Source organism: Sinocyclocheilus grahami, unplaced genomic scaffold, assembly GCF_001515645.1.
Source record: "Sinocyclocheilus grahami isolate Dianchi unplaced genomic scaffold, SAMN03320097.WGS_v1.1 scaffold576.1, whole genome shotgun sequence".
Taxonomy (NCBI): domain Eukaryota; kingdom Metazoa; phylum Chordata; class Actinopteri; order Cypriniformes; family Cyprinidae; genus Sinocyclocheilus; species Sinocyclocheilus grahami.
In genome coordinates this window covers 953,831-976,332 of record NW_015505755.1, presented here as the reverse complement: position 1 = coordinate 976,332, position 22,502 = coordinate 953,831, and the positions used below count along the sequence as shown (strand labels likewise).

The 22,502-nt window shown below is 35.5% G+C and overlaps 1 protein-coding gene across 1 annotated transcript; it reads left to right on the top strand.

The window, feature by feature from the left end:
* Nucleotides 1–11,000: 11,000 nt before the first annotated feature.
* LOC107556714 (propionyl-CoA carboxylase alpha chain, mitochondrial-like) lies at nucleotides 11,001–22,164 on the top strand. The gene is made up of 6 exons (XM_016239899.1): nucleotides 11,001–11,076; nucleotides 12,831–12,902; nucleotides 17,676–17,723; nucleotides 17,957–18,025; nucleotides 21,627–21,740; nucleotides 21,965–22,164. The coding sequence occupies exons 1-6, from the start codon at nucleotides 11,023–11,025 to the stop codon at nucleotides 22,037–22,039; spliced, it is 432 nt and encodes a 143-aa protein (XP_016095385.1). The 5' UTR covers nucleotides 11,001–11,022; the 3' UTR covers nucleotides 22,040–22,164.
* The last annotated feature ends 338 nt before the right edge of the window (nucleotides 22,165–22,502 follow it).

Here is a 22,502-nt window from a genome sequence, read left to right as displayed (position 1 = left end):
AATCATCTCTTGGCGAACATTTAGACCGAATTCGTCTCTTCTCCCCCGCATTATAACAGTTGGTGGTGTTGAGTAATTGCAGATTGTGTGTAGTAGTTCCTTTGGTAGAAGTAGCCTTTAGAAGAGATCAGATTAGACTCCTGAAGTTAATTAATCCCACTTTATCCTGTTTCATACACTACACTGCCTTAATCCTGTCTAATGACTCCACTAAGTCCTGTTCCATGTCCAATGGTTTGTTTTCCATTCAAATACTTTGTGACTTGTCTGAAATGCTGCCACTGAAGTGTAAATAAGAATGGGAATGTCATAGAGGTCAGCATGTACAGTTATTCTCTGTTCTATCTTGGGGTTAATTATGCGATGCGTCCCAGTAGGCCTCACTCTGATTGACGCTGGAGGGCGGTTGGAAGCGTGGATGATGGGATTTAGACCCTATTGAAGTCACTGAGGATCCTTGACACCCTCAAGTGAAGCAGCCTTCAACTACTTCATTTAAAGCCTCTTAAGAGCTGTAGGACACACATCCTTCACTTTTACCATTTCAGCTTAAGTGTAGTTTCAACACAAAGTTTACTTGATTGAAATAAAGCTCTATTCAATTCTATTCTATTCCATGATGTTCTGTAGTTATGCATAATATATCAATACTACATCGGTTATCAGATGATATTATAGATTTTTAAATTTGTGTATTGGATGATATTGGGTATTTAATTGTTCATGTTAATTTCCCATATTTTAACATTTACTTTTGCCATCATTTAGCACTCAATAAAAGTTAATCTTTAAAAATATAAATAATTGAATAACACTGTTCAATGTAATTTGACCAATCTCAATATACAGTATATATCCATTTTTTTCTACTGAAGACGTTATAATGTGATGCCTAAATTAATTTGCATACACCATTGGATAGCAACATTTTTGACTAGAAAGCCCCCCATATTTATTTTATTTTATTGTTTTTTTTTGTTTATTTTTTAGTTTAGTTTACTGGGAGTGTTGACCAGGGTTACTGTAGTTAACTAAACCGAAACTAAAACCATAACATAAATGTTAAGTGAAATAAAATAAAATATATAAAAACTTAAATTTATTTTATTTCGGCTAGTTGCAATGGCAGCATTTCTCATTTTCATTTCAGTTAACTTGATGTACTAAAACAACATATATATATCATATTAAAACATATTTTAGAAACTAATAAAAACAACAAAACAAAACTAATACAACTTTAAAATAAAAAAAATGGAAAATATATTTTTTAAACAATTCAAAATCTTTGTAAAAACAATAATAGTATATCAATGACTCTAAATAAAACCAGTGTTGACGTATTAAATTACTTACACATTTTATTCTGTAAGATTCACAATTCTGATTTTGTTTTTCGATAAAAAAATTTGCACTATCGTATCGATTAATCATGATTATGATTGCATCCAAAATAAAAGTTTGTGTTTACATAATATATGTGTGTACTGTGTATATTCATAGGTATATATAATTAAACACACATGTGTATATTAAATAAATACTTCCATGTGTGTGTGTGTGTCTATTTATATATATATATATATATATATATATATATATATATATATATATATATAATATATATACATTATATATATATATATATACATTATATACAATATGACATATGTTTCTTAAATATATACATTTATACATATTAATATACACAGTACACACATATATATATTATGTAAACAAAAACTTTTATTTGGGATGTGATTAATCAATTTTACAGCACAAAAAATTATTGAGGGGGAAAAGAAATGATTTATTCTTGATTTTTTTTAAGCTTAATTAATATTTTATTAATATAATTATAAATATATAAGAAATTGACCACTGTTTCAAACCATTGATTTTACTTTCTAAAATTAAAATAGTATAGAATTTGATTGGTTATCAGCCATAGTTCCATTATTTGTTTCTTTCTCCTTCCATGTATTTTATGTCTGTTGGGGATTCTTACAACTGCTTGCTTATTATTTTATTTATTTATTTATTCATCAAATGTGTAGTCATAACAAAAAATATGAAACAATTTGAGCATGGACAAGAATTTCTAACTAAAAATGACTGTCTGCTTTGATCTAGTATGTGTAGTGAAACACAGACTCAGTAGAATCTCAGTGTGACATCAAAACCTGATGGACCTCTCTGATGGAGAGTGTTTATGCTCCAACCCACAGACTTCACTTTGTTTCTGCTTCTTTATAAATACATACATAAATATCATACATAAATGGTATCTTCTCATGTATGCTTCAAACTAAAACGTCTAATGAGAGTACTTGGCAACCAACTCTTTTTTTTTTCTCAGTTCTGAGGCAAAATAGCAATGAAGCTTGTAGTTTCAGAGGCAATTTTCAGTTGCAGTGAAACTAGATGTTTAAAATAAATATATCATATAGTTTCTACTGTGCGAACCCATAACCTAGGAAAACGTTGGCATTATGACCTGAAACAGTCTTCACAGCTAGAGACTCCATTAGTGTCCTCTTTGCCTGTGGCTCCAGCATTAGTCTGTGTTAACTTGCGGTTATGTGAAGATAATGCTGAACTAAAGGCTATGAAACACTATTGTATTGTCCTCCATCACCTGTTATCCACAGATGCCCGGCGGGTGAGAGCCTCCTCCGATGTGGATGGCCTAAGGCCATGTTTCGTCCATCTTGGTAACCCTTCTCTTTATAGGCATTGTTCCTTGACCTTTAGCCTCTTCAGAGCTTCTTCGGCTCGATCATTAGTTCCTCTGTCCCCCCTTCTTTAGCTGAAAATCGAAGGCGACGGGGGTTCTGTCATAGATATCTTGTGATATCAAGATATCTTGTGACCTGGTCATTTAACAACAACTCATAAAATTATGAGCATACAGGAGAATCGATTCTTCACTTGTGATTCGCAGTAACTGAATCGTTCAAGAGACATATTCTGCGATCATACACTCCTAAAAATAAAGGTGCTTCACGATGCCATAGAAGAACCTTTTTGTCTAAATGGTTCCATAAAGAACCTTTAACATCTGAAGAACCTTTCTGTTTCCCAAAAGGTTCTTTGTGGCGAAAGAAGGTTCTTCAGATTATAAAAAGGTAAGAAAGAGATGGTTCTTTGACTGAATGCTTCTTTGTGGAACCAAAAATGGTTCTTCTATAGCATCGCTTGAAGAACCTTTTGAAGCACTTTATTTTTAAGAGTGTATTATGTGTGATTTGGTGTGTTGTTTAATAAGATAGGAGACTTTCAAAGGTTTTAAATCGAAGCAGAAAGTCTTAAACTCATAAAAGGTATGGCGTTGAATTTTGCACGCATTGCAAAAGAATGAACATCTTCCTCATTGTTTTTGTCTTGTTTTCTGGTAGGGGTGAATTCGGGTTAAACACTGTCCCAATTTACCTGAATTCACCCCAAATATCTAAACTTCAAGATACTGTACATTTACTTGAGATGCAAAATGAGCAAAGGAAATCTTGTTTTCTCAGAAACTCAACAAAATTGAAGAACAAATATCAGTCAATGGTGTATGAAATCTAGTTTTCCATTTTGATCGATTTCACAGAAAACAAGACTTATTGTCTTCTGTTACTTTGCTTCTCAAGTAAATTTATCTTGATTTAAGAATCGTTTTTTACATTTGCACAATACAGAAGAACAACATCACTTTTTTTTTTTTTGCAATTTGATCACAAGGTAAAATAAAAGTTATTTACAAATTCTAGTGGTTTGGAGCCACTATTTTATTTTTTGGGTAAAACAACTACATTTACATTTACCTATTTGTGTATTGTGTTCCTTAAATTTTCATTATTTGGTCTTAAAAAAGGTCATAAATGTCTTAAATTTACCTTCATCAAACCTGCAGAAACCATACATTAATCAAAATATGTCATAAAGATGTTATAACCATCTTATACTTGCACTCTTTTACTATGGTTAAAAACTTTATAATAAATTGTAACGTTTTCCCAGTAAAAACAATTCAAAGGGATCCAAATGATATTATTAGCAGTAATGTTGATTTAATGTTACATGTTGATTTAGATGTCATTTTCTAGTACCACATTCTCTCCATCATCTTTCTGATCTCTCTCAGATCTCCCCCATGGTGAAATGATCTCCTGAGATCTAGAAACATTTCATTTGTCCCCTTCAGCCTGAGCCGAAGCTGGTCCCACACCTGGTCACTGCTATGAAGGGTTATGTGTTCAGATGATCACGCCTGCCACGTAATTAACACACAGCACTACAGTGATTCAAGCTGGAATGTTTCGGGAAGAAAAGGAAAGGTGTATAGCTTAATTTACACTGTATTTCATGAAAAGTCTTTTTGTTGCCTTTAGAAGGTCTATGTTTAATATGGCAATACTACACTCTAGAAAATGCTGGGTTGTTTCAACCCAAATTTTGGTTAAATATGGACTAACCCAGCTGTTGGGTTAAATTTTTAAATAAAATTTTTAACCCAAAAGTTGGGTTAGTCCATATTTGACCCAACATTAGGTTGAAACAACCCAGCATTTTTTAGAGTGTGTTTCTAACAGCTTAGAGCTGTAATATATAACTGTAATATGCATCTCAGATATGTTTAAATTGAACAAACAGACACAGCAGGTGAGTTGAATGAATCTAGCTCAAATGGGTCTTATTTGTTTTTGTTTTTTTTTATTTCAAAGACATACAAATTAATATGGTTGCTGTTTAGAACATTTGCAAGGTAGTTATTGGTTTTATTACTCTATGAAATTAATAAATTTCTTCATCAAGGATGCATTAAATTGATCAAAAGTGACAGTAAAGACATTTATATGTTACAGTGATTTCTGTTTGAAATAAATGCTGTTTTTTTTACTTTCTATTCATCATATAATCCCGAAAATATATGTATGTGTCAATATTGATATAAAATGTTTCTTGATCAGCAAATTAGAATGATTTCTGAAGGATCGTGTGACACTGAAGACTGGAGTAATGGCTGCTGAAAATTCAGCTTTGCATCACTGGAATAAATCACATTTTAATATATTCTATTACTTTAGAGCATGCTTTACAGCAGAACTGAGTTTTGCTTGCATCATTAAATCACTATTTTCTTGTTTATCACTGTAAAGCTGCTTTGAAACAGTTTGTATTGTGTAAAGCGTTACATAAAAAAAGGTGACTTGACTTTAAATTGTAAAAATAGTTTGCGATATTACTGTTTTAACAGTGTTTCTGGCTCATGAGTCATGTGATGCAGTTATTTGTTTGCTTTGCCCTTCATGTGCAGTGTCTGTTATAGACCGGGGCGGACAAAGTACACAACTCCATTACTTGAGTGAAAGTACAGATACTGCTGGTCAAACATTACTCCATTACAAGTAAAAGTTGTAAAGAAATATTTTTACTTAAGTAAAAGTACAGAAGTACTTGCTTTTAAAAGTACTTAAGTACCAAAAGTACATTTCCTTTTTTTATGTCAATGCACTGTTTTATTGTTGTATGTAATACTTGCAATACTTCTGAAGCAACTTAGAATATATTACACCTGCTGAATACACTGACTAGCTTGTAGTATCTTTGGAATAAAGAGCTTTTAGAATGTTAAAAACCTATGGGGGAAAAAATTAACACCCCTACCCACCCCCACAAAAGCAGGATGGTAGTGCTCTCACACAGCTCTGGACACATCTATGTGTAGCCATTCATCCACATTTGAGCAGAGTGGACAGTGAAATTGCTGTAAATACAGACTGATAAGAAAGAAAGAAAAATCAAACCTGCTTTAAAACCCAGCAACACAACTGTAGCTGTATAACTTTACAACAGCAACACTGCTTTAACAAAAAAGCAAAAGAGCAAGACTTATTTGACATCAAAACAAAAATGTAAAAAATGCTGTCTATTCGCTCTCGCTGTACTTTGATGTCTCACACAAAACAGTCTGTGCAGTGCTGCTTCAGTCAAACACCTTTTGTGTTTTATTAGGAGACGCACAACAGTTCTTCTGTGGCTTTATAGCTAATATTTTCACTTACACAATTTAGCAAAATCAGACAATATTGTGTCTAATATATACCACAATATTAATTTCTTATTATTGAATTGTTGTAAATAAATATCACATTTGGAACTGGTCAGTGCCCAAAAAATGCTCGGAAATCTCTTCATGTAGCCCCAAGAGTGATTACTGATAAACTGTCTGAAAAAAAGACACCCACTGACTTTCAAAGCTGCTAACGACTTTCTACTTTGAGGATCTTGATAGAAATGTAGTGGAGTGAAAAGTACAATATTTGTCTTTCAAATGTAGTGAAGTTAGAGTCATAAGTTCCCAGAAAAAAATAATACTCAAGTAAAGTACAGATACTCAAAAAGTGTGCTCAAGTACAATACTCAAGTGAATGTACTTAGTTACTGTCCGCCTCTGATTATAGAATAACCTGAGATAAAGCAAATAATAATACATTTTAAAATATGTTAATTTGTGCACTTGAGCAAGGCAGTGAACCCCTAATTGCTCCCCGGGCGCCGCAGCAAAAATGGCTGCCCACTGCTCCGAGTGTGTGTTCACTTGGATGGGTGAAATACAGAGCACAAATTCTAAGTATGGGACACCATGGCCACACGTTACATCTCGTTCACTTAATATGAATACTTCACCTGGAGAGGAAGTGTAAATAAAATTATATGAAAATATGTAGGCTAATATATATATCACAAACTTGTAATAAAGAGTGACTGATGAATCCCACTGTGCTGGAGCTCATACACTCCTGAGAAATGCAGGTGGGACGAGGCCGTGATGCCTGCTGCTGCTGTTTTCAATAGGACCAAACGCTTCTCTGTTTCTCCCTGCAGTGGTTCTGTGCTGTCCTGTCTATCAGTGCTGACATTATGCTAAGCCCTCCAATCTAGCCTTTATATATATATGGTTGCCATAGCAGCATTATTCCTGGGGAGTAGCAACTTCAAATGATTGTATAGGCTTTTGGGGTTTGAACCTCTCAAAAAAAAAGTGTGTATGTGTGTCTTTGAGGAAAAAAGAGATGAACTGTTATTATGAAACACTTTTTATTGTATTTATGCTAATGTGCCAGATGTGTCAGATTTCCCATTCAGACGGTCAGAGCTGTTTTTTTGTTGTTGTTGTTTTTTAATAGTTACCAACATTCACACCCTAATTTTTTATTTTTGGCTAACCAAACCTCAAATTTCAGCTGACTGGTCATCTTTTCTGTCCTTTTTTATTGACCAGTTTCAAGTAAATATTTAATCAAATAGATGCCATTTTTTTATTGCCAGTCTGATGCCAGCAGTAAGCTGCATGTGCCAAATGTAAGATTCCGCACAGGCTCCAGCGAGGAGGATGCAGCTGAGGAAAGCTGTGTTTGTTTTCTGCACAAGTCTGTAGTGTTTTCTTCTTCTCTCATTTCTGAATATATGAGGGGCTCCATCCCTTCTTCTCTCTCTTCATTTTCTGCCGCTCACTTTGAAAGGAAATCTCCAACCCAAAAAAAGACTTTTGTGTTTCTGAAAGGCAGAATTTCAGAACTTTAGCGTTGAGGTTCCCCCACTGATTCTGCCCACACAGATTTTGACAGAGAGAGGGAGGGAGGGAGATCCGGTTGACACAGTGCAGAAACATTAAACAGCATATGGGTGATTCAGCTCATTAGTGCATCTGTGTGTTGTACAGACTAGTCGACTGAATGATGAGCTCATTTGCACACACACATCACATGCACGCACGCACACCTGTGTGTGCATGTTTGTGTGGGTTCACACACTTTGCAAATTGCTTAATGGGGACATTTTGCAACTTTTATTTTATTGTGGGAGACACCAGTTAACAGATCCGGGGATCATTACCCAAATGTACAAGTTACGCACAGATAGCTCTTAAACATAAATTGAATTAAAATTGAAATTGCGTTTACAATTGTTTTGAAACTTCTGGATGACCAGCCGTGCACATAAAACTGGCATCCTTCCAGGATTTGCAAAAAAAAAAAAATAGAAAAATTGACCATGTTTCAAAGTTCTCTCCTTTAAAACCCTTAATTTAGTCTCTAAATAAAACACATGTATTCATATAGGCTATTAATTATTATTATTATTATTATTTTAAAAGTGTACAATTATAAAACTATTATGAATATAAAATAAAAAATAATATATATTGAGATTAGGAATGTTTTAAATGCCCACCGCCCCCTTCCGTCACTATTATTTTACATTTTTGATTTCACAATATTGAGCCACAGCCGGTAAAATATACTAAATATGTCTAAATGTATACCTATAACATACTTAAAATAAATCACATCGGTAAAACATTTTAGATTAAATATATATATATATTTTAAAGGTGAGTGGCGGTGAAATGTTGCGCTGAAACACCTCTAGTATTGTGTATTTACTCATAAGATTTCGTTTGAAAACAAGTTGCTATTACTGATTTACTTGTTAAACAACCTCCATGTAAAAATAATTTTTGAAACAACCAAACAATCTGGTTTTAATTTTAAAATCATAAAAATGTATTAAAATGTAAATGGTCCTTCAAGACAGACTGGTGTCATGTTGCATTTCTTTCTTTTTTTTTTAGTTTTTTACATGAATAAGCCCATTTAGAAGCCTACCTTTAGAAAAGTTTGAAATATGTTCAAAACGGTTCACTGGGCGACAGATTATGATGTGCTCATGATAATTGATTTAATAAATCTATTTTGAATTCATTTACAGGTCAGTTGTTAAGACCGTGTGTTGGCTGACATTTAAGCCTTATTTTATTTAACGTCCATCTTGAGAAACATGACAGGAAATATCGCCTATAATAAAGCCACGTTTGTCTTGAACATTTATTGTTTCTTAATAAATCTCAGCGCAAAATAATTCTGAATTCTGAATGTCCTTTTATCATGTGAGCCTGAGATATTTTAATTGACTAGTGGAGTAAATGTTTTTGAAATATTCATGAAGTTGTTGTGCTCTTTAGAAAAGGCGAAAGGGGTCAGTTGTTCCATTCTAGCCTCTTGACATTGTTGATTTTATCCTCATGGCATAGCGGCGTCTCTCCGTCTGTGTATTTCACCAATTCAACACTCGCCACCTAAATATGTGTCGAAAGGTTAGATCTCCTCTGAAGAGAAACAACTCATCCACAATGGAGAGACTTCCCATCTCACTGCCGTTGTCAGGACAACCCGAGCGTATCCGTGTCCATAATAAGTTTCAGTTCAAAGCCGGTGCTTAGGCTACCTCTTTACAACACTCTCATGTCCCTTCCTTCCTTCTCTTTCACTGCTGATTCTGAGACCTAAGGCTTGAGCCCTTGTCCAAATAAGCTATAGACAAAAGTGTTGGTTTTCGGAGACGCTGAGAGAAGGAGATGTTGTTTTCCTATTAACTCTAATTCTGTCAGAGACAATACAACCCATCGAGGTCGAGCTACTTCTTAAAACGGGTTAGATTAAGATCAAATATCAAAAGTCATTACAATGAGTATGAACACTGTGTGCGATTCGAATTCAAAATAATTTGTAACATGTAGCCTATAATTGTAATAAAAAAGTGATCCGTAATTATCTGCTTCACACAGCTCAAAACGCGACTTTACCAAACATATTTATTCATTGGAGAGAAAAAAAACGATTTTGCGAAATTGTAAAATGGTTAAGACATTTTCGTTAAATATGCGATTTATAAGGATCAACCTAAAAGCAAGCGTTTTATGCAGTTGTGCATTGTGGTGATTCCCGAACAAAATATTTACAAAAAACGAGGACGGAGTCAACGCTGACACGGTGCAGGTCTCCATTACGCAATAGCGCGCACTGCACAAATCTGCACCCAAACCCATGACATAAACATTAAAATCTCATTCACTGATGTGCTATACCTAGGAGACCTTAGTTTATAGTAGAAAGCTTAGAATTAAATGTCACAGTGAGCGATTTATCGAATCTGTTCAGTCGAGAAAGATGTTTTACAGAAGTAAATAAGAGAAACCTACAAATGTATGTTATACTTTACTAAACCGATGTGTTTAATACAGTTACTAAATTCAAACCAAGTAATAGCCTAATAATAAATAATGTACCACAGTGTTTAGTATTTCATTCCCCCCCCCCCCCCCCCCCCCCCCCCCCCCCATTTATCAAAAATAAATATTCACTTCAAGCACAGATTGTTCTCTCGTAAACGCATAAAACTGGGCGGAGCCACAAAAACCGTCAGCCTTGATTACTCACGGTGAGTAAACGTTTGATTGGACGAGTGAACATGATTTGGGAGTTACACAGACCAATGAGATTCTTAGATTTGGGAAACGGGGTTACAGTCGTGAGGGGGCGTGGGGTGCCCTGGAGAGACCCCAGAGATAAGCGCAGTCAGGAGCGCAAAAATACTCAGTTGGATACACGACGCACAGAGAACTTGCGCAACCGCTACAAGTTTCACTTTGCGCACACGAATTGTACCGATGTACACATTTTGTACATTTCTGCAGCTTTTCCATCGTGTCAAAGGATTTATTTGATTTGACTCTAACTTCATCACTTGGTATGAGTTTTAATTAACCGTATTACGGGCAATTAACAGCCACTCAGATTTGTATATCCTACTTTTGTTTTCTTTTTAAACTCGGGTGTAGTCGCATCTTGTAATCAAAAACCGTGGTGATGTTACTAGATGCCGGCCACCAAATATCTGGTTTAGGGGTTGGCACGTTCACAAGGCATCACTCGGCTGTGAGCGAGACGCAGGACAGAGATATGAGTTTCATGGAGTCGGCACACATGGGCGCGTTCAAACTGAACCACTCCGATTTGTCCCCGGGCCAGAGCGCAGCGTTTGCGCCCCAAGCAACCAGCTATTCCGCGGCCGCTCTTGGAGCGCATGCGGCGGCGCACGCTGCCTCGTACGCCACGGGAGGGCAAACACCCCCAAATGATGTGTGTTACGTCATAAGAGCGCGCCGCTCTGCTCTCCGCAGCTGCGACTATCATGGCGGCTTACAGAAACGCTGCAGGTTTTCAAAGAGTTTTGCATGCTGTTAAGGTGAGCTTTAGTATTTGAAGTCGCTGCATGATGGAAAACAATTCATATAACGAATCTAATGATTTGATTTGCCATGTTATCTGTCTAAGCGTCCTGACTTGCCGTAAAAGATCCGCGAGGATTTTCACTTGACACGATACACAGTCTCATTGATTCGTAACTGTCAAGTATTATTTATGAAACATCACTTGCTCGCTCCTTAGAAGTTTATGGTGTGTCCTTCATTGTTATCGTTGCTGAAATCACGACCAGATGTCAAGTCAAGTTTATTTGTACAGCGCTTTTCACGATACAAATCATTGCAGAGCACCTTTACAGCAAATTAAGTTTCTACAATATTTAGTGGTAGCTTATCAGTGGTGACTATAAAAAAATCAATTAAAGACGTAATAAAACACGATGAACATTATTAACAGCAATTATTATATGATGCAATCAAACTTATAGCAAAATGTGGTAGTTCTGTAAGTTGTTTCAGGGTTGGCATCATCTGAGGTCCTCTGAGGGGTTGCATCATCTCTTCTCAGGTGTTCTGGATCCAGACTGAAGCTTGTGTAAATCCTAGTTACAGCAAAACAGAGAAACAAATAGAGACATAATTAGCGTAGCTGCTGTTCCAACCAAGCAAAATTGATTTGTTTAACCCAAACTAAAGAATAATAATGTGCATTTAATCAGATATAACTGCAGTACAAGATTATGAGATGCATTATTTGAATGCTTGGCCAAAGAGATGTCTTTAATCTAGATTTAAACAGAGAGAGTGTGTCTGAACCCCGAACGTTATCAGGAAGGCTATTCCAGAGTTTGGGAGCCAAATGCGAAAAAGCTCTACCTCCTTTAGTGGACTTTGCTATCCTAGGTACTACCAAAAGTCCAGAGTTTTGCGACCGGGAGCGTGATGGATTGTAGCGTGGTAGAAGACTAGTTAGGAACGCAGGAGCTAACCCTTTAAGGGCCTTATAGGCAAGTAATAATATTTTGTAACTGATACGGAACTTAATAGGTAGCCAGTGCAGAGACTGTAAAATTGGGGTAATATGATCATATTTTCTTGACCTGGTACATCTTGACCAGATGTCTTTATCACTGATGACTGTGAATTCACGTCAATGTCAAAATAATTTCATAAAGTGTTTAGCTGATGCAGCTGTGCCGAATGTATTTAAAGACGTTTTGTCTGTGCAGCGAAAATGTATTTAATATTTGACTAAAAGATTCCTAATAACTTTGAAAACAGTTTATATCTTTGATTGGATCTAATTTCCACTTTTATCAATGACAGTCAGTCAGTTCTTTTTGCTGATTTAAACTGTAAATCACAAAACATGTGTGTCTATTTTTTATCATGAGGCGTGTTTTAATAGTGGGGAGTTTTTCAGACATATGAATTCAACACAAATGCCGTTGTTGTTCAGAATAATATTTAGACAATTTTATTACTGACTTTATAAAAAAAAAATCTGTCTTTCATGTTTTTTTGTTACTGTAACTGAACACAATGCTAGTGGTCCTAATATATTTGTCACTTGTTTTGAACGAAGTTTTATAAACCAGAGGTGCCTAAACGTTTTACTATGAAGGGTCAAAAGTTGATTAATTGAGGTGTGCTGTTTCATGGGATGTTTCTCCAGTGGTGGGCCAAATCAAAGGTCATCACGGGTCACCTTTGGCCTGCTGGTCCTGGTTGGGCATCTCTGTTATAAACAGTTTCATTCAGTCAGTGGTGACAGCATTGTCTCTCTGTCTTTTAGCATGTCTGTCTTATGCAGAGGTGCGGTGTTATAATCTGCCGGTACTCTACAGTGTATGACCCAAATGAGAAGGTAAGTCTGATAATAGGAGTGTTTGATATTCATGGATGCTTCACTTTTCTTTACTTGTGCATCCTTGTTTCCTTTCCTACATCTTAGTGCATGAACACCATGCTATTTTAATGGATTTATATAATTTTTGTTTGTTAGACCATATAATAGGATCCAAGTGAGATGTTGGGTAAAAAACTAAATCATGGTGCTGTCTTTTGTCAGTTGACATGTGATTAAAGCTCTGTGAACACTCGAAAGCTAGTTGACTGCATTATTCATTTGTACACTACTGTCAAAATATATTTTTAATGATTTTAATTTAAATAAAGTCTCTTCTGCTCACCATAGTTGCCTTTATTTGATCAAAACTACATTAAAAACTGTAATTGTGAAATGATTACAATCTAAAACCTCTGTTTTCTATGTTTATATTATAAAATGTGATGCAAAGTTGAATTTTAGCCGCCATTACTCCAGTCTTCAGTATCACATGATCCTTCAGAAATCATTTTAATATTCTGGTTTGCTGATTAAGAAACGTTTCTTATTATTATCAATGATGGAAAAAGCTATTTTCAAAAGTTTGAGGTCAGTAAGATTTTTAAAGAAATTAATGCTTTTTTTCAGCAAGAATGCACTAAATTGTAATTCATAATTTTACAAACCATTTCTATTTTAAATAAGTGCTGTTCTTTTGCACATTCTATTCATTAAAGAACCAGTAAAAATGTATCGCAGTTTCCACAAAAATATTGAGCAGCAAAACACTGTTTTTACTGTGTTTTTGATCAAATAATTACAGCCTTGGTGGGCAGAAAAAAAACATCTTTCAAAAACGTTAAAATTATTTCAAACCTTTGACTAGTAGTGCATGAATATTTATGTCTAAAGTAGGCTTTAGAAGCTGATTTTCAGAGGATTTAGTTTGTCATTAATGTTAGATGTTTCTGCATATTAATTGATCATTAGATCATCAAATGCTGCAATCTGTTGTAGCATTTTTGATGAAAATTAATGGTATTGTTTTTTAGTGAGAGTGATGAGTAGCATCTGAAAAGTTTCCACTTTTCCCAGATGACGGACATGCCGACATGTCTGGAGCAGAATGTGGTATCTACATATAGATATCCATGGAGGAAACAAGGATGCCTCAGTTATTTTGAGAAACACCCCATATCATATCAGGGTCAAAATTCTCTTCACATACTCTCTCAGCCTCTACACTGCCAAAAGCCTGTTGCATCCATGTAGCTTTGATGTTTCATTCTCCCATAATCAGCCTTTGTCTGGAGGTGTGTTTGTGTGTTGTGGGAGTGGGGGTGTAGCAATATGAGCAAATGGGGAAATATGCTTTGAGTTTAGGAATGTGTTCTTCAATACACGTTGCCCTAGGCCAATCTTGACACATGGTTTATAGGCAGACACTTCCGTAAGTTTTTCCATAAATTGTTTACACGTGGCAGACAACATTAGCAAAGCCCCATGCTTTGATCTTATAGGCACACTAACATCCACCTTAAGTCAGAATCATCGAGAGCGCCCTCGTTTTAAACTTGTGTATGTTTATTACTGCACTTTATGGAATAGATAACAGGGTCATGCCATGTCAAATCAACCAAATTTTCCCGGCTCAAATTCTCAAATTTGTTAATATTTTTTCTGTAGAAAGACAAACATAAATAGTGATGAAAGCCAAAATATTATATGTCAAAGATTTATATTTACTGAGTAATCCACTATTTTGTAGAGGGGGGTAAAAAAAATGACAGTAGAAAGCTGGCAGCATCATTATTTTATTATGATATATTATTATGAGTCTATTAGTAAAATCTATTGACTTTAGCAATTTTCGTTTCGTTATATGCCAACGGTGACAGTTCAAAGATGGCAAAAATCTTTTTTTTTTTTTTTTTTTTTTGCCTCAAGTTTGCATGCCTTTAACTAAAGAAGTATTAAAGATATCTTAATATATTTTTAGATTCTGGTTTTTAACAAACTTTCCTTTTGGTATCTTCATTTTAAAGGCCCTCGGTGGTTCAATCCCAGAGATATGGAGATCTTAATGCCGCTCCATAAATTGTACACATTTTCAGTGGTCAAAAACCAAATGTGGGTCATTTTACATACAGCTGATACTTTTTACTTTTAAAGAGAAATATCTGAAGAACAAATAATGTTGAAACTTGTGGTTTTCTATCAATACAATTGCATAGAACATACCTGTCTGAGTGCCATAAATATTATTTTTTCCAAAGTTTGCATGCCTGTAACTCTAAAAGTATTCAAGATAGTTTAATATCCCCGCTACAGAATAGTGGATTACTCAGTAAATGTAAATCTGTGACATTAAATATTTTGGCTTTCTTCACTATTCATGTTTGTCTTTCCACAGAAAAAATATTAACAAAATCAAAAATTTGAGCTGGGGACCTCTGGTTGAGTTAACACGGAATGACCCAACAGTAGTTTATAAATAAAGTAGTTTTTCTACCTGTTGTACCTGATACAGTTTAATTATGATAGATGTTCATTAGGGGTGGGAGAAAAAAATTGATTCTCCGATGCATCGCTATTCTCTCTTCAACGATTCTGAATCGATTCTGAAATGTTCAGAATAGTTGAAGAGAGAATCACGATGCATCGGAGAATCGATTTTTTCCGATTTGAGCATGGTTTTCCCCCGCATGTGGCATGTATGTGCGCTAGAGACAATCGCGGTGTGCTTCATTGCACAGAATATGGGTTGTGAGACACGTGCGTATTACTTGACAGTGTGTGCTTCCACCCGCTGTTATTACAGTATTTTACTTTAGATATGCATTCATTTATGCCGTTTGGAATGCAGTACGTATAAGATGCACGAAACTCATGTACTGACAGACTTTCACATGTGCTTTGTGTTTGATGTCCTGAAGCTCGATCTCGGCTGCGGTTAAATGCACTTGCATCTCCGAATAGTTTTATATATGAAATTGATGTAATCACAGTCAGTTATGTTTTCAGAACAGGACAAAACATCTGATATATCAAAATAGAAATGTGCATTAGTGTGAATCGGTGTGAATGCAGCCTGTTAAAGCTGCCACTGTCTGTGATCTCATCAGTAATAATCAAACAGCAATAATGCTGAGGAAAAAAGAAAAACCCATAACTATGATTGTCTGTAAACTTTCGGATAGCCTACTTAAAGGGTTAGTTCACCTAAAAATTAAATTAGCCCATAAATTACTCACCCTTAAGTCATTCTTTCAGATGAATCCAGTCGGAGTTATATTAAAAATGTCTTTGATCTTTCAAGCTGTTTAATGGCAGACAGCGGGTGTTGCATGCATCCGTCCAAAAAGAAGTTAAATAAAAAGCGCCCATCCATAAAAAAAGTGTCTCACACGGCTCCGGGGGGTGAACAAAGGCCTCCTGTAGTGAATCGATGCGTTTTTGTAAGAAAAATATATATAATCCATATTCAAAACGTAATAATCACTTTAATGTAGCTTGCGCCAACAGTTGTACACGGAAGCAGCTCTGGGCTGGTGAGGTATGAGTTCAGCGTTGCGCATGCGCCGGTGAGTCTCATGAAAACCATCGTTTGTTTACAGGATCAAAGGAAGCAACGTTTCCTTACTTTAGCAAAGGAAAACCTCTCTTGGCTTATATCAAAATCCCCCGACATTATTCTTTACAAATCCTCCTTTTGTACTTCTAATAAGTGACCAGTGTTTTGTTTTGATCTCTCCCCTGCGCTTCCGCGTGCATCACTTCTGAGCGGCGCATGCGCAACGCGAGGTCATCCTCCCGGAGCTGCTTCCGTGTTCAACTGTTGGCGCAAACTACATTAAAGTGATTATTACGTTTTGAATATAGATATTTTTCTTACAAAAACGCATCGATTCACAACAGGAGGCCTTTGTTCACCCCCCGGAGCCGTGTGAGACACTTTTTTTATGGATGGGCGCTTTTTATTTAACTTCTTTTTGGACGGATGCATGCAACACCCGCTGGACTGCCATTAAACAGCTTGAAAGATCAAAGACAATTTTTTATATAACTCCGACTGGATTCGTCTGAAAGAAGAAAGTCATATACACCTAGGATGACTTGAGGGTGAGTAATTTATGGGCTAATTTTCATTTTTGGGTGAACTAACCCTTTAAAGAACACTTATTTTTAAAATAAATAATTGTTTTAAAAAGTAGCCTGCTTTATATAATTTAATAAAAAAAAATTAAGTAAAATTTGCACAAAATAAATTTGAGATAAAATGTATATGAAAATGTAGCCATGTGCAGTAATATTGAGAATGTGACGCATCGTGATATTGAGTTGAATCGAATCGTTGACATGGTAATTGTAATTGAATTGAATCGTGAAACCGGTGAAGATTCACACCCCTATTTTTAAGATGGCAGTTCTGACTAACAGAGTTTACAACTATAAATAAAAAGCATAGAAATGGCAATTTTGGTTAAAATGTAAAGTTGTATTTGCACAGCAGAAGAATTAGTTAGGAAAAAATGTAGCTCAAGAGTTGTTTTGGAATCGGATCAGATCGTGAAGTGCCTAAAGATTCCCACCCCTAATGTTCATCCAGTTCTTATATTCAGTTCTGCACTTAGAACTTGATCTTTATCTCTTCTCTCTTCTTGTCATCTAAAAAGCAGTGAGTGTTGAACTGCTTTCACTTACAGCTAAATGAGTTGAGCTTTAGTCAGCGTTAGAGACACACACTGTGGACAAATCAAGTGTTGACAAAACAAATGTCTTAATCGCCCTGTTCCCTTTTCCTTTCCACAGACCTTTGATAAAATCCTCATCGCAAACAGAGGCGAGATTGCCTGCAGGGTGAGTGAGAGAGTGTGTTCTTCACCAGCAAGGATCCTTTCAGTGTGTTTAAGGCAAAACATTAGCTTTGTCTTTCCATTATCATTTTAAATTTTGAAGTCCTACATGTATGATCTTTACATGAAGTTTCTAGATGTCTTTTACCTTCAATACAGTTTTACTACTATGAAATAAAAAAATAAAAACATTCCCATTCATGTGCTGTTAAATATTCTCTTTGTTTCCATTCATAGGTGATTAAAACATGTAAGAAGATGGGCATCAAGACAGTCGCAGTTCACAGTGATGTGGACTCTAGTGCGGTGAGAGAAATGAATATTACCTAAATAAAAAAGACAAATACATTGAGGTTCAAAAGTCTGAGAGCACAAAGTTTCTGCTGTAAGTTTATTTATTGGTTGTCATTATGTATTAAACTATTCTGTTTCTTATCATGAAATTGGCCTTGATGCTGGAATGGCATAAAAAATACGATTTTGAAGTATTTAAAGCAAATAAATAGAATCATTTTACTCACCCTCATGTTGTTCCAAAGCTGTATGACCTATTTGAAGAATGCTGGTAATAAACAAACAAATAATTGGTTACTGTTTATCTTCATACAGGTTTGGAATTTCATGGAAGTGATAACAGAATTTTCATTTTTGGGTGAACTATACATTTTTCACTTTAACTTAAATGATAGTATCATTTAATTAAAATCCTTGTATAAAATTAGAAAAATGCTAAATAGAAACATCTTCATTTCTTTTTGACCCCACTGTAAATTATGTTTGATAATTCATGAAAAACTTCCACATATCAAAGAAAAGATTACCAATACAACTGCCCGTATATGCTGTTCATGAAGACTATGAAGCATTTGAAATGAATAAATAGATTGGCTGAAGCAGGCTAGTCATCTGGAGGCAGTCTGGTACTGATATCTAAATTAGACCCCACTACACTTTTACAAGCATTGCAAGATAAACCGAAGCTTTTGCTCCTCACCTTTATTTTTTTCATGGAGTGTAATCCTCTATTGCCATGATTGATAGCTGTCAGTTTTCACCCCCTCCTATTCCATATGCATGAGAGTTTGATAGAGGCATGCAGCTTCCAAAGATCTAAATGAAGATGTTTAAACCAGAGCAGTGGGGGATAATCTGGACTCTGTATGGGGGAACAAATTGACATTAGAAGTCCATATACTGACCCCAGGATTGATGTTCAAATATTTTACAAACACATTCCTAATGCAGAATCTTTCTTTCAACTCGACTTTTTATCTTTTCTTATGTCATTTTCTGAAACATCACGAAAGATAAAATAATTTATTTAGAAATTTAGCGTTTACGTTAAAGTGGTCCATTAAAAGTAAGCCGGATCCGCATCCGCATCTAGTTCACAGGGTTGGTGCTGACAGAAAAATACGTTTATTAGGCTCCTGAAACAAATGGTGGGGAGCCGTCAAGTTTTGCGCTCCATTAAAAGACTCAGACGGAATACTCATTAAAGAGAGCACTCACTAGAGATTTGTCTGTGTGATTCAAAACCTTGACCAAGTAGTGTTTATTTTAATTTAAGAAATTGTTTCTGTAAACAAAAATAATTTACAGTCGGTTAAAAATATCCAATTCAATAATCACTTCTTCAGTAAGATGATCCTTAAAGTCAGAGGTTGCTGTATGTGGCTGCTTCAGTCTGTTGGGCTCATTTGAGTGCCTTGGAAACTCCTCTACCTCTGTTTGCGTCACCCTCGTTAAATGCGAAGGAAAACAACTTTGTGTCCCTTTTTACACATGTGTGGAAAACATTAGCAGAGAAGCAGCAGTTGGCTAGCGAGTCTTTTCCAAACCTCCCCTGTTGATGCAGTTGTCAATATTAATGCTTCCCCATTGTGTGGTCTGTCACTCCGTCAGCTCACTGTCACAGTTGCTTCACACCGTGTGTGACGACATCTTGGCCACACAGACATTTGCACAGACGACTAACTGGAATTAACAACTATGAAAATAAGTGTTTAAATGTTTAAAGTATTGGGTTAAAAATCTGAAAAAAACATTTTTTTTACATAAACTGTTATAACCAGTATTGCATGTTATAAACGCGTATAACATGCAATACTGGTTATAACATAGTAAAAAAAAATCTACATTTTAAAAACATCTTTGTAAAAGTACTTCTTTTGCATGCTTTCCTGAAGCTCAAACTACATAGCCTGACATTAGCAACACCCAGGTCGTGGGTTCGATTTCCATCAAACTAAATCTAAATGTTCATGAACTGGTAAAGATGTACGCCTTAAAGGCAGTGTAAGTTTCAGTGGTTAAAAGTATTTGCCAAATGCATAAATGTAATTCCCTTAAAAGGGTGGTTGAGAAACTGGCATAAAAAATACAATAAATAAATAAATAAATCAGGTCTAAATAATAATGCAATAAATAATGAAATAAATGGGTCGAATTGACCTGTAAACATCAAAATAAAAAATTTCGGTCAATTTATTTTAAGGTCCAATTCTCACCATTAACAAACCATTAACTACGACTTTTGCCTCAATAAACTCCTAATTTGCTGCTTATTAATAGTTAGTTTAGTAGTTGTTAAGTTTAGGTATTGAGTAGCATTAGGGATGTAGAATATGGTCATGCAGAATATGTGCTTTATAAGTACTAATAAACAGCCAATATGTTAAAGCTGCAGTCCGTAACTTTTTTTTGGTTAAAAATGATCCGAAATCAATATTTGAGCGAGTACATAACCAACCAGTGTTCAAAACTATCGCCTTACTTTAGCCTGATTCACAACGGTAAGTTTATAATAATGTTTTCTAATTTGAGTGGTACGGGTAGGATTTCGTGGGGAAATTTGAGCATGCTGCTGTGTCATTACGTCACGTCTGTAAACATAAGTTGTCCCGTCCACTAGACTATCGCATGTGAGGATCCTGCAGGTGACGGATTGTTTATAGCCTTTTCTCACAGCAGCCAGAATAATTAAATGTATCATTTTGATGGCGGATTGTAATCCAGAAAGGATTGTGTTTATGAAACACATGTGAATGAAATTAAATTATGTGCTTCTGATTACAGATAGCCTGGGATTACACAAGATTTGTATTTTAAAGACAACCAGTTCAAGTGGAGCATAATTAGCTTTTTGGGTTAAAATAATTTCTGAATATGAAATTCGAAGAGTATGACAATTAGATTAGACTGTGCAGAAATTGAAATCTACACGCTAATACACACTATACTCATAGTCACCAATGCTGATGTTGTTAACATTAATAATTTGAGAATAAAGTATAATAATAATTTTCATGGTTTGATGTGATATGAGCTAACCGATCTTTAGATTCAATCACCATTGGTAGCGAGATTTATGGTAATGCTGTTTTCCTCAGTTGGTCAGAACAAACGTGGCTGACTTGTTACTTGTTCAGATGACAATATACGGTGAAAATTCTTATTTAGGTCATATATTCCAAGACGTAGGCTAGAATCTATGATTGCGAAGTACAGTAAATATCCACACCGGTGCGGTGACTGACTGCCACACATATAATCTTCAGAACATTAGATTCATCCGCGCTGGAGCCGTGCAAACTCACAACCCACGCAAGGAAGATAATTCCACAAACAGCTGCAATTGCAGGTTTTCAAACAGTGATGACGACAAAGAGGCAAAACTTACGGACTGCAGCTTTAATAATAGGCCTGCTAATAAGCAACTAGTTAATAGTGAGAATTGTACGCGCATTCCACAACAGATCAGAGTGACACTTTGCAGGCATGCTAATTACCCTAAATGAGTGAAAGTCACAATGCAATTTTATATACATATATATATATATATATATATATATATATATATATATATATAGACTTTGTCTCTTTTCCTGTGATTTCATTCCATCAGGTTCACGTAAAGATGGCTGATGAGGCTGTGTGTGTTGGTCCTGCCCCTACAAGTAAAAGTTACCTGAACATGGATGCTATCATGAACGCCATCAAGCAGACTGGAGCTCAAGCTGTAAGTGTGTGTACATGTCTAAGGTAAAACGCAGGGGAATTTAGCACAGTTGGAGCCTAATCCATGTTGGTGTAAACAAGGACATATATTATCATATGGTCTCCTGGACAATGTTATTATCTATAAACTGAGTGATGCGATGAAGCTGTTAAATGTCACTTGTATAACATTAATTCTATGGATGCATGCAGGTAAATAATTTTGTCTCTTTCTCTGTCTTATAGGTTCATCCTGGCTATGGATTCCTGTCTGAAAATAAGGAGTTTGCTAAGAGACTGGTGAGAAAGAAATGTGGATAGTTAAAGAAAAGAAATATTTAAATGAGTTTGTGTTAGAGTTGGGGGGCTGAGTAGCCCCTTCACTTATTGTTCTACATCGGCCAGTGTTCCTCCCACACACATACACACACACACACACACACACACACAGTTTTCGTAATTAACAGCTTAGACCCCCCAGTAGTAATTTAATTAAAGGTGTGAGTTCTAAGGTGAGAAGATTATTTGCAACCCAAATGAAGGCAGAAAGGCCAAAAGGGTCATTTGATATAGAGACTCATTCCACATTCACATTTAGTTCCATTTTTTCTTTTGAAGGACAGTGCTGTATTTTTTAGAATGTAGCCAGTTCTGATAGTATTAGTCCATTTACGTAATATTGAGTGTACTTGCATTACCGTTCAATAGTTTGGTTAAAAGAAGTCTCTCCAGCATCTATTGGTGAAATCAGTCTTCAGTGTCACGTGATCCTTCAGAAATCATT